Here is a 13,894-nt window from a genome sequence, read left to right as displayed (position 1 = left end):
ATATGATTGCATGGCAGCTGTCACAAAGCTGCTTCGCCTGAGCAAACTGGAGATATAATGTGAATTAACAGTCAGAAACAAGTCTGCATTATAGATTCACTGTTCTTAATTCTTAAATCATTTCAATCAAATCAACTTTTACATCTTGTTTGCCCCAACTAAGTGATTACAGCTCCACTCTTGTAACCTCTCGTTTGCCGAGATTTAAGACGGGGGAGAACTTAATATAGTAATAAGTTCAAAACATTGTCATGATGAGGGACTTACTGCATCTTGGAGAGGAAGACTTTAACATTTGAATCATGTGATTAAGTCAGGATAGTTGGGTTTTAACATTGTCCTTTAAACCAGAAGGTTCTTAATCTTAATGATGTATGTTTTCATTTCCAGCATGTAAGTAAGTTTTATGTCTTCCACAATCGAGGACGGAGATAAAACTTGACATACTCTGAAAAAAAACTGAAATCTCACCCCACCTTTTTATTTGTTTTTCATGTTGTTTTTAATATAATTATGATTGATATTTATTTTCGTTTACTGTCAATCCCTAAAATCGTTTTATTTGAAAAAAATTAAATAAATTGAAGGGTTGTTAATTATCTGTTTTTCATTAAAAAGCAGCTAACTTGACAAGAGTGTTTTTGTTTTATGAAACCAAAAAAGCAACAAGCATAAAAACTCCCTGAACCTGTTCTGAACAAGGCCCCAGTTGTTTTAAACCAGAAATGCATTACTAAGAATTCCATAACTCCATTTATGGCTGTTGTCAATATCAGGCAGAAGAATCTGTGATTCCTAAATGTGGTTCTTCCATCATGCAGAAAAGAGTAAAATTGATCCATTGATCCATCGATCCATCTCACCTTGTATTCATCACGATGGCCGTGATTCCACAATTCCGCACTCGCGTCACACAAGAAGTCACAGACAATGAGGGGGTTCAGGGGGAATTAAATTGCCTGGATGGGCCCCATAAAATACCGTCTGAGGGGTTTTAAATCAGTAGAAAGAAGGAGTGAAGAAATGGAGCCTAAATATGATGGAAACTTAAGACTTGAAAACAAGTCCTTTAACCGAGATGTAGATACAAGTTAATATGACATGATAAAACAGTCTGCACAGGATGGACAGGCTGAACATAATGAACTAAAATGATTTTAAGTGTCTACATATGGTAGATTTCATGAGCTAAAATCCTGTTAAGGAACTTTTGGAATTCACTGAATACAAGTGTTTTCCTAACAGCAGACTTTGAATGTAATTGTGTGTTAAGCATATGTTTGGGTACATTGGGTCTTATGAATAAACCTGTTGTAAACTGTTTTATACATGAATAACTTATAGAACACTTCAAACAGTAATTGTTCAGGAAGCTTTGTTCTCAAGCACCTCATGCCACACGTTTGTTTGAAACATCGTTTTATGTTTCAACTCTGAGGGACCTACTCTACAACTAAATTTTTAAAGACGAGGTACACGTCCTGCCGAGAAGCTAGTCTGGGAGTATAAGCCACGCGACATACTAACAATCTTTCTTTTGAAACAAAATGTTTTTTTGGGCGCCTGTGTCCTCGTGCTGCTCTACCCATGTGACTGGACTTAAAAGTGCAGCTGGAGGGATGACAGGCTCTCTTCAGGACAGAAGAAATGAAGGTGTAAAGGGAGATGAAAGCCAGACTTGCAGATGAGGAGCAGAAGGAGTAGATTTAGTGCTTCATAAAAGATTGACACGACCACGTAGCAAGAGTCGACTGAGAACAGATTCTCTACTGAAGATGTTTTCAAGACACTTCAAGCAGATCAAAAGTCCATGACACACATTACGTCACTCTACAACACTATTGATGGTCTTTAAGTTTTTCAAAAAAGTCTGGAAAGTCGAACATATATTGATCAGATAGCATATTCATAAAAATGTATTATATCTTCGTCCTGCAGTTCTACACACTGCACTTGCATGTTCTGTTATAAAGCCCCCTTTTTTAGTGACATCATTCAAACTCTTGCAAGAGCCAGGGTCTCAAACTAGCAAGTTCACACACATTTTGTTTATTCGCCTTTTTTGGAAGTTTGACAGCGGTTAACCTACCTCATGAAACGCATACATCAAATGTGTTATAAATGTTTCTTTCCAACTGTGTGTAAAGTTTAACCTGTTAAAATGTGTATCTTGAGACATTTTTATGACAGGTTAATTGAATGTTGTGAATGTTGAAATTTAAAAAGACTTTATAAATGTGTCAACACATTGACAAAACCTTTCAAATGTGCATTTGTGGGTGTTTAAAAAAGTGTGAATGAAGCAGTTTCATAAAGAAAGCAAATAGATGATGCACTAATTTTTTTCCATCCACACTAGTTGCTGGAGAAGTGATTACACTTCACTAAAATTGACATTTAACAGACCCTCAGCTGCACAAGCCTCGTTGAGTCATGTTTTGTTATTATCAAACAACTCTGCTGTCGACAGGGGTCCAGCTCCTGCAGTTTTAAAAAGAAAATGTGTGTGTAAAGCTCTGCCTGAAAGACTCAGTTACAGCTTTAAAGTTGTGATCGCTCTTTTTAAATGAGTCAACATTTCTTCTTTCAATCAACTAGGAAATGGTCAGTCTTGTCCTTCGTGACCAAAAATCATCTCTTGCCCCTGGACCAACTCCTCCGGTCATAATCCTCCTCAGATTGAGGTCAGTGGGGCTGCAGGAGGATCTGGGTGTGTGTAAGACCCTGACGTGCCCTGCTGAGATTGACTGGATTTATCTCCAAGATCCTATCCGCTGAAATACACATCTGATTGGCTCAAAGGACGACAAGTGAGCTCCAGGTCAGCCATTTTAATGGTGGCACCAAGCATCTGGAAGTGTTTGCCAGGAGGGAGGGGGGGTTGTTATAGTAACCCCATGATGTTATCAGTGGTTTTCAGCTTCATGTGGGAAGGTTGCCATGACGGCAGAGTGATGAGTTGTAGGTGTGAGTTGACTGTGTTGACACGGGTGGAAGACGAGTTTGTGTTCGCGCGAAAGTTCAGCAGCCAAAATTCTGCTGTGTGTAAGTCTTATTTTAATTCACGTCGTTCACAATCCAGATACAATCCAGAGGTTTCTCTGACACCTTTAAACATGCTAAGAGATCCTCGAAATGAAATCAGTAAAATGAAAAATAAATCCCTCAAGTCTTGACCTTCGGCTTCATGATGGTGTAAGACACACACTGTACTTCATTTAAGAAGTGAGGGGCTTATTACTACACTTCCATGTGTCTCTTAATATAGTCAAAACAGTCGTTGTTGAAATGTCCTGGTAGAGCTATATTTGATTAGATTAGGTTTTCCTGCACTTTTCGGAGGAGCAACGTTGTCTTGATGCAGTCTGAGTTGCACAGCAGATATCAAGGACATGTCACTGTTTGTAAAGATAGCTTGCTCTTTCAACTCATGTTCCCAGTCTCTATTGCGCCAGGGTCACACAGCAGTGTTTGCTAGTGTCAAGTCGCTGTTAGTTGCTGTTCAACAACTCTCAATAACATTGGCTGTTGTGTGTCACAACATGTCTCCACCCACCATGCTTCATGTCTATTGAGGAGAGGTACTTTGTGATATGAATTGTCATTGTTTTATCGTGCAGTCGTATTTACTCGTATCTACATCTCAGTTAAAGCACTTGTGGAAGACAAATAAATGTGCCATGGAGGAAGATTGTGATCATGATGAGGTTCCACTGGAGATTTGTGAGTCATAACGATGAAGAATCATCTTCTGGCAGAAGTCCATTTGAGTGGAAGTGCTAAGTGCTGCATGTAAACTCTGGAGCCGGAATACTTTGGATCCTGCCTGAGCTGTTTTCGACAATGGAGCACAGACAAGCAAAACTCTTTGATTTGCTTGCATTTAACCATGTTTAGTCAGACTTCTTGGTAATGGATTAGTTATTCTGCAGTGAGTAGAAATCAGAAGCTCCTTAAAGCTTCACCTGACGACTCTTGTGTTTTATCAGCCTCTCTTTTTTCTTAAATGTCTTATTAAACCTCATTAACCAGGTCCTATTGTTTATGTCTTCTCTGCTGTCTGATTTTTTTCCTCCCAGGCATGTTTTAAGATGATAAATCGTAAGCTCTGGTGGTTATAGAATGTTTGATGACTCTCTTAGTTTCAAATACAATCACACCTTTTGTGCGATCACAATGTCTTTGTGGCGTAGGAAAGGACTTTTATTTCCTCAGACAATTGAACGACGAAGGAAGGTCAGTTACAAGGAAATTATATAAATGATTTGAAAAAAAATAAAGGTCAAATAATTAGTTAAAAATGTGATCATGACATTAGGTTGTCATGAGTAACTGATAGGTTAGCTGCATCTAAAAATGTCTTTATTGTGACTTACTTAAAACTGCTTCTGCAGTGCAAGCTTCTGTCAGATCATTGTTATTATACTGCTCTTTGTCTTTATGTTTTGCATCTTGATTAAGTGATCTAACGTTTTCTCACTCTTCGAGTCATTTTCACTCCTGCACCTGAATAGAACACTCCAGGTTCTTTTCAACTTGGAGATGATTGTAATTATAATGTGGAGTGAAAGAAAGTAAAGATTATTTATTTGATTTCTACATTACACAGTTTCTTTTCTCTTTCATGAGGGTTTAAATGACTGTAGCTGTTGGAAATGCCGAGAGGCTCATTTTTTCACAAGATTTTCTGAACAATTTGAGAACAGTTTTTGTTGTCTAACTCACCCAGTAAACATTTTGTAATTAGTTGTGTCAACTTTTACAATTTACAAACACCTCCTAATGATATTACAGCAAGGCTGTTCTAGAAGTTATCAGACTCATTGGTCGACAGTGTCACTTGCTTGAGTTGTATATATTGGTGAGAAACTAACGTGGTGTTAGAGAAGTCAAACTGTTTGCACATGTAGACTTTGACACCGCTTGTTGTAATCTTGAAAACTGATGCTACAGTAAAAGAAATTGAAATCAATCAATGTGTAACATAGATAAGTGGTCGTAAACCTGTGGATCAGGGCCAAAAAGTCTGTCACAGAGATGAAAAACCCTTATCTTGAAACTTTTATAGATTGTAAACACTGATTTGAGATGATACATTTTAATCCCTATTGTCAAACTAAATTAAACAAGGTCCCGACTAATATAATAATAATATAAAAGTATATTTACCAATCTTGACATGGGTCATGGCTCGTCATTACGGGAAGATATATTCAAGTACCACTGACTTGGATGATGGCTAATGTAGAGTGTAACTCAAACATGCAAGCACTGTAGCGTTTGTTCCAGTATGTCCAGCTATGTGTTAATTCGCAGGAGGCTACTCCAGGAGTGCTACAAGACGTTCCCTTAAGAGCCAGAGAAACCGTTAATCTTGACAAAGCACTCCGAAACAAAGCACTTCTATTTCTCCTCTTCTAAAAAGGGGCTTGCAATCATCGGACGGCACCGTGCGAAGCTTCAGCCTTCATTATCAGCTCAGTTCAGCTCAGCTTTTCTTCTGCGGCTGACTGGACATGGATTTGATGTGTACTCTGAATTTACTCACACATGTGTAGCGAAGATAATAAACCCTCCCCCAGTAATTTGTAAATGAAAGAGACTAACAAAATCTGCTCTGATTTCAATTATCAACACTTTTGTTTCCGACTCTGTACAAGCGTTAAATGCCCTAAGCTTATTTTTTTAATTCAAATTATCACATCATGTAAAATCTTGAAGTCTGTTCCCTCCCTGTCCTCACCAGCACCCCTCACACTCTTCTCTGTTTCTGCCATCTGCCTTGAAAATCGGTGATGCGCTTTCATTGAGTTGTGAACGACAGTTTGTTTTTCATTTCTTTCTTACTGCCATTTGTTTAGCCAATAAATGTGATCAGAAACGTTGAGTGGGAAGGAGAGGCGGATGAACAGGCTGCTTGGTACGATTGCTTAGTGGGAAATGCCAAGAGATCTTTGAAACATCTGTGTGGAAATAGTTCTGCTAATGTATGTAGGCGTGTTGACGTTTCCTCAGGACTCACCCGTGCACCTTGTCAACACCTTTTTCTGAACGTCATATAAACAGAAGTCTGTTTTGAATATCAAGGAGACACGGGAGAAGAGTCTGTTCAACAGTTTTTAAAAAGAGGGCCTGACAACTGGTTTGTGTGGGCAGCTCAGAATAAAGTGCGAACCTGTGGCCGAGAGGTGGGCAGATTCAAATATCAATCGTATCAATTGTTAACTCTAGAATCACACTGATACAAGTGTGATGTAATCCAAATGAAAAAGTGAAGCCTGGAGCTTGTGCAAGACATATTTTTATCTTCAGATCTAAAAAGTTTGAAACATCAAATAAATGTTTCTTGTCTAACATCACCTATTTGATCAAATACGTATAAATCGTATAAAAGCAACTTTATATTGAGTCGTGTCTGGGGATAAGTTGGTACCAGAACATCATGTCGCCGCTTTAGAAATATTCGGAACAACTTGTGTACTTGAAATGTATTTGGAGAGATATGAGTGTTTAATAATCCCCAACTGTCGGAACACTCTCTTCCTGGTGCTGACTTTGAAGTGAAATTTGTTAACCTAACCTTAAGACAAAACCTCATCATTCTGTTCCAAAAACACTATTTGATATGTTATAATATAAATGTTGTGTAAGGTGATTTAAAATGTATTCAATAGCTTGTAAATTGAAGCAGTTTTAAAGTCTAAAACAGCAGCTAATGTCTCACCTGGTATGGTTAGGAGGCCTAGTCAGTTGTTTAAAAACAAGTGGCAGTTCTTGATTCTGTTCTTCTTCTTCTTCTTGCAGTCATTGCAGACTCGCTGACGGTCACGGCTCCGGCGCAGACGCTGTCTAAAGTGGAGGGCGACACATTGCAGCTGAACTGCGAAGTGTCTCGCACCACCATGCAGCACACACACCTGTCTGTGGGTTGGTATCTACGAGCTCCTGAGGATGCGGCTGCCCCCCCACAAGAGCTGGTCACCCTGTCAAGAGACTTTGTCCTCCGCTCGGGGGGTCCTTACCGGCAGAGGATGGCGGCCGGGGACCTCCGGCTGGACAAAACAAGCGCGACCTCCTACAGACTGACCATCCACAAACTCCAGCCGGTGGACCAGGGCCTACTTTACTGCCAGGCCGCTGAGTGGATCCAAGATCCAGATGGTGCTTGGTTTGCAATGACACGCAAGCAGAGCGAAAAGACGCAGCTTCGAATTCAGCCCACTGGTGAGTCAAATAAACTGTCTGGCCTCCTTCAAACGTTCTACCACTAACAAAAGTAAATCACTTCTTTAGTTTTACAGTTTAATAAAGGTCCATAAAAATTGTGCATCATTTTGAAGGTTGATGCACAATCTTTTTGACAACAATAGAATTTTCTTCAGTAAGCGAGCAGTAATTTGCTATTTTGCCAGTTAAGTTCAAGTTATCTTGGCCGGTTTGGGTTTGATCCTCCTGTCATGGGACTACAGATAAGATGATCTTAGATAGTTGAGGGACTTCTGAGCAGGAGATGTAGCTAGATTACTTCTCAAATGAGAGACTGTTGCGAGCGGCAGGAAGAGAAGGGGTCAGGGAAGAAGAATGTGAAGGAGATATGAAAGATGTGTGAGACAGGGCAGTGAGGAGGATGACCCATCATCATGATCTAATAAGCTGTCAACCTCCAGCCATGATGGATCTGGCACAAAGACAGCTTTATGAACCTTCACATGCTAAAATCTTTCTCCCGACTCGACCCCGTCACCCCCAAAGACACTCCACACTCCATCTATAACGGAAAGCTTTGTACTTCTGTAAGAAAGAGCTACAGAGCCAGGCGATAAAACTCGCCTGACGTTAGCTACATTACTGATGCGGGACACTGTGGTGATTCTCTCATACCATTAAATCACTTCTTTTGAATCGCTGTGGCTTCCTGCTGTGGACAACGTGATGGTGTCCCAGATAGTTGCGGGTGAACGAGGAGGAGATGTGGAGATGTAAAACAGAATTGAGTTGAGACACAAAAGCTCCGCTCTCGGCAGCCACTGTCACTTTCTCCCTACTCTAATCTATAATGGATGGAGGTGTTGTTGTACGACAAAGAGAATACTGCAAAGTTGAGCAGCCTCCATCTCAAAGTGTGTGATTTGTGTTTTTGTGTACTTATGGAATACAAGGTGAGAGCCCAACTGGCATATTTTGACAGTCCTCTTTACATCGTGACCACAGAGACATTTTAAAAGGTGCGGGAACAGCTTGTCTATTTCACTTCCATTAAAAAAAGATGGAGTAGATGGTGAGACAGACCCATCAGCAGCTAATCACCCGCAGCCCTTTTCAAAGACAGCCGCACGGACGGAATCCTAATCCAGCCCTGCACCCAGCTCTGTCATCTTTATGCTCTCTAGTCCTCTGTTACTTCGTCACTGTCTCCTCTATCTCATCAATGCTTTTTTTCTGATGACTCAAACAATTCTACCACAATCGTCATTTTTGAAAATGCAGTTGTTTAATAGAAACTTATGCTGGCGGTCATAAATACAAATCAATGTCTCAACTGTTCTTTCTGCAGAAAAAAAATGGCAGCTCTTTTGGTTGAATTAAACAAACTCTAATAATCTAAAAGCATTTTAAATAAAGCTGCCAAAAAACACATCTAGAAATTGAAAGGGAATGATGAGGACAATAACAAAAGCTCACAGGATAACCTGGCTCAACATTCCACAGCTGGCCAGCTATTAAAACTACAGAGCAACGGAGCGACCTCTCCTAACGGAAGCAAATCTTAACCCTTGTGCAGCCTATGGGTCAAGGTGACCCAGTCATCTCAGACCTCTATTGTACTCATCCGTCTGTGTCGGTTTGTACAAGACTTCATTTTAATCGAATAATTTTAAAATAAGAAAAATGTACTCAAGCCCTGCCTACTGAAATAGCTTTCTTTTACTGGCGATATAATCTTGTTTACCATAACCAAACCCACTGTGCTGTGATTGGCCAACCATCAAGGAAGTTTTAAAGTGTGTGTCATAAATCCCCTAAGTCGCCACCTCGAAATATTTTAGTTGGTGAAAAGAGTTGTGAAAAAATTAGGTTCTCACATTTGTTGCTCTTTAAAATACACAAAATATTTTTAAAAATGTGATGCTCCTAAAGACCAGTCGTGAACCTATGATACCATTTGGTTCCCAAATGTTACGTTTTACAACGTATATTTTTGTATTCAAAATATGTTGCTAGATTATTCAGTAAAATACATATTATTTCTCTATTTAAAAAAAAATTCAATAAATAATTTACAAAACAAATAACCATAATGTCAGATATAAAGCTATATTGGATGGATTCATTTTTTTAACATTTAAAAAAAAATGTTTCAACTTAATAAAGGAAAATTAATAAAAAGGTACATTATCAGTTTATAAGAGCTCTGACTGGAGAAGAGTGACACTTGAATGTTCTTGATCAATATCCACATTTTGTCAAAATAAATAAATGTATCCCATCGTCAATAACAGATGGCGCATTGATTGTTTTTTGTCTGGTGAAATGTAGGAAACTAGTGTTGAACAAACAACATTTATTTGAAATCTATCTCTATATTATGAGTTCTCGGGGTCTTGGCCTGAAGCACTAACGCTTATACATCCTTTAAATGAGTCGATAGTTTGTCTCTACTATACGTGGAAACATCGTTTCCACCCCCTCCCTAACGTCCTGCATAATGAGTCGATACTAAATGCAGACTTTGAACTTTTCCACATGAGTGTGTCTCAGGAAGTCTTTTAGATTCTTCATAATTACAGCTGCAGGCAACCACCTCACCAAGCCGCCGTGGACCACGTCGACGTACTGTGCTCATCATGTGGAGATTAATACAGCAAATAAAAACGCACAACACACACATGCGCAGAGAACACAAGCAATTTAGCTAAGTGGTAGCAGAGCTTTACTTACAAGTGTTTGGAGAGTTTATGAGGAAGAGCAAAGAGAGCTTGAATGTCTGAGAAGGCTGAAAAGAATTTTAATTGGATGTGTTTTTTATTGTGGAGGTGAAGCGGAGAGAGTTGGAAAGGATCAGCATTTTACTGAAGCGCTGCACTCTGTGAACCTCACTTACTATTTCTATTCTCCTCTATGTCTTCTTCTGGCACTGACACAGTCCTAGTGCCACCTCCCACACACTTGTACAGCTTAGCATACATTTGCAGTGTCCTGAATGTAAAAGAGGAAACAATCTGGAAAAATGTCCAACTTTATAGTGATTCTTCACCCAAAATTCAAATTTCACTCATTTTCTACTCACCTTCATGTGGTTTTTGTCTTATGTGGTTTGGCCTTTTAAAGTGTATATTTTAACTGTGTATTTCTTTTAAATTGTTAAAGCGCTTCGTGACCGTAGTCTAGAAAGGCACTTTACAAATAACCATTACTTGCTTATTTACCTACTTACCTTCATGTCAATTTAAGGTTGGGAATATGTTCAAAGTAATGTCCCTCTTATAATAAAGCCTCAACAAGCAGAATCTTTGGATACAAATTAAATATGTCTTTATTTTAGCTTGTTTATTGCAGAAGCTAAAAGGCTAACATGCTATACAGACATGGAACTCTCCGGGTAAATATCGCGAGAGATCCAAGTGTCTACACTGGTATCTTGCGCAATAATTACCCAACATACAATAGGGACATTACATACGAGCAGTATGGAGATTTTTGGAGGTTTTTCTTTCTGGACGAAGAACAGTAAGCACGGTTTGCTACTGTCATATGGACATGCATTTCTGGCTTTAATTCCCAAAAGAGACTGATTACTATAAAAATAATCCCATCTCTTAGTCAACATTAGAGTGAGTAGGAAATGAGTGAAATTTGAATTTTGGGTGGACTATCCCTTTAATGTGTATTTTTTCAGTTTGCAGTCTAGACATTCTCCCAGTTTTGACGTCAGTCCAGGCAATTAAGGAACCTCTTTCATAAGTAAATGAACAAAGACATGATGGATGCTTTGAAACTGTAAACTCTCCTGTGTAACAGTTTTGAAACACTTCTTCATACAATGGAGTAAATTAGGTTTGAAATACTTGATGTATCAAGGTATTCAAGGCTTGTTACAATTGCACAGAGAACCTTACAGGTTCAGGAATCTGTCAAAAAAAGTTGTGTACCTGACAAAAAGGAATATTGGTTAATGCACAAAGTGTCTACAAAGATCAAAGAGGTCCACACTACTAAAGTTATGAATAAAAAATGTAAAATAATTCCCAGAAATTCTATTAAATCAATGTATCTTGGATCAATAACAATACCAGTAACTCTCTTCTTGTTTTTTATTTTCCGCTCTTTAAAATATGAAACAAAACCATCCATGGGTTTGTGAGTTAGACACCGCTTTATGAAAGCTCTCCGCTGAAGTGGCAAAACCTTCGCACTTGAAAAACAAAAGTATGGAAAAGTTAAGTCAACCAGAACAAATAAAAATAACATGGCTGCTGCTTTGGCGCTCATGTAAGACTTTTGATCAGTTCAATATTTTGTTGTTCTGATGAAGTGTATTTAAGATTTCTGACCTTGGAAAATATATACCGGTGCAAATGAAAATAAAATATTGTAGAAGCAGAAGGTAAAGATAGAAGATAACTTTCCTAATCACATTTTATCGTTGAAAAAATAATAAATACCTGATGAGGTATGAAAGCAACTTTCATTTGGGCTTCTTTTAAACCTGACTGTTCCTCTTCTCCCACCAGATCGCGACTTCAGCATCCAGGTGAGCACGGAGCGACGGTCCTTCACGGCCGGTGAGCCGCTGGAACTTCGCTGCACCATTGATGCCCAGAACGTGCCTGAACGCTTCTTCTCGGTGTCGTGGGTCTTCAGCAGCTTACCGGTGGCCGTGGTGGGCCCAAGTGCCGTGCCAGTCCTGGGCCCAGAGTACATGGCCAGAGAGGCCGCGGGTCACATGACCATACGTAAAGAGAGCGTCAATGTGTACCTGCTGAAGCTGCAGAGCCTTCGACCCGACGATGCTGGGAAGTACATCTGCCGCGTGACGGAGCGGGAGAAGACGCCGACAGGAGACTTCATCGACCGCAGCAAGAGGTCCCGAAATGTCCAGATCACAGTCCAGTCTCTCAGTGAGTAATAGTCGGCTCCAGAAGCCACCGGCCCTTCCCTGTCCTTAGTTGTCTATTACAGCCAGAAAGATGAGCTAGAAAGCTCAGTTTATCTTCATACAGCGAGTATTGAATGTCACACGGCGCTCCACCGCAGCACTTCACTTCCTCTCGCTTTCTCGATCTCAGTCGCCATTGTTGGCTGTAAGTAGAGAAAGCGTAATGCTGTTCTTACTCCTGATGTATTTTCTGTCTGAGTGGATTGCTAAGGACGGCAAAATTATGGCCCTACTTATTGCCCTGGCCAAGCGGGGCGAGTGGAGACGTGAGTTGGATTGTTTGGTGCAGAAGTGTCCAGATTCATGGAGGCAGAACTAACAGCCATGAAATAGAAGAATGGAGCAGACGAAGACTCTGGCCTCTCTGGGGTCCGATAAGTGTGTCCCAAGGCTGAATTAATGCAGCCTTCTGGGAAAGTCCTCTCGTGAGGACCCAGGCTATGAAATATTAATTCAAATATTAAGTCACAGTCTTTGTTTTTATTAACTATACATCTTCGCTGTGAGACCCAAGAAGGAAAGTGGAAGAGGATTACATTCGAATACAATTATTTACAAAATGTAGAGAAATACGGTCAAAAAGCAGTTCAAACTGGAAAAGACCTGGTACAGTGAACCTGTACAAAAACACAGCATACAGTTCCCATGACATGAAAAACCTACATTGTACCAGTCGATGCTTGACCAGTCACAGCAGAGTGCGTTTGGTTAGGGTAAACAAGATTTTATATCCAGAAAATGAAGCATTGTCAGTGGGCGGGGCTTAAGCACATTTTCTAATGTAAATATTTAAATTAAAGTGATACATACTGATGAGTACAATAGAGGTCCAACATCAGTTTAGGAGAGAATTAAATCAACACATTAGTTGACCTTCAAACCAGCAAACAATTTTGATAATTTGTTTCCTATTACCTGTAATGATTGGTTTAATTGATAATGGAGTAGATCTCACTAGATGTTATCTAAATGATACTGAGCAACCAGGTAGATAAAAGAGAAACTCACTCAACAACTAGAGACATCAATATGTGTCTGTTTATATATATACCTTTATATTTAAAACTCTCTTTTAATAAAGGTATATATATATATATATATATATATATATATATACATACATTAGAAAATGTGCTTAAGCACTGAAAATGCCTTGTTTATCTGGAGATTAATATCGTTTACACCAACATCACCCTCTCTGCAGTGATTGGCCAAATAATGAGGTTTGTCATCATTCCCGGAACCTCCAAGCACTCCTTGTACAAACAAAGCGGGGTGTGATTACAGCTGGTCAAGACCAATATTACATCATGATAGGCTCCGCTCTCGTAACTTCTCGTTCGCCAAGAAATCAGATGCGATAGAACTATATTTGAAACATGTGAGTGAGTCAGGAGAGTTTAAGTTTGACATTAGTTGACCTTTAAAGTAGTCATGGTTCAGCAGCACAAACGAGTTAATGATAATATAGTTTTCAAATGTCAATTAAAATGTTCACCATATAACAGAAATGTGTACACAAACAAAATTAATGAAGCAAGACAGTAGATTGTCAGATACAATTCATTTAATTATTTTCTGAATATTCCCAAAGGAACCTGAAAAAATGGCTGCTGAGTGGAGCCGTTGTTAACACTTGATCAAAATACAATTGTTGACCAATATTTCCCGAAGGTTACTAGCACATCAGCCTCGTCCATCTCCGCAAGAACAGAACGGGTGTGCATAACTAGCATA

General features: G+C 39.4%; 1 protein-coding gene across 1 annotated transcript in view; it reads left to right on the top strand.

Moving 5' to 3' along the window:
- igsf3 (immunoglobulin superfamily, member 3) overlaps window positions 1-13,894 on the top strand; it is an 85,155-nt gene that overhangs the window by 45,217 nt on the left and 26,044 nt on the right. The window contains exons 3-4 of the mRNA XM_087804862.1: window positions 6,805-7,224; window positions 11,733-12,119. Coding sequence (XP_087660988.1) covers window positions 6,805-7,224; window positions 11,733-12,119 — 807 coding nt within the window. The remainder of the gene's footprint in view (window positions 1-6,804; window positions 7,225-11,732; window positions 12,120-13,894) is intronic.

The sequence above is a fragment of the Callionymus lyra genome, chromosome 12, assembly GCF_982586985.1.
Source record: "Callionymus lyra chromosome 12, fCalLyr1.hap1.1, whole genome shotgun sequence".
Taxonomy (NCBI): domain Eukaryota; kingdom Metazoa; phylum Chordata; class Actinopteri; order Syngnathiformes; family Callionymidae; genus Callionymus; species Callionymus lyra.
The sequence above is the reverse complement of the archived record's forward strand: the minus strand, read 5'-3'. Positions and strand labels throughout refer to the sequence as shown.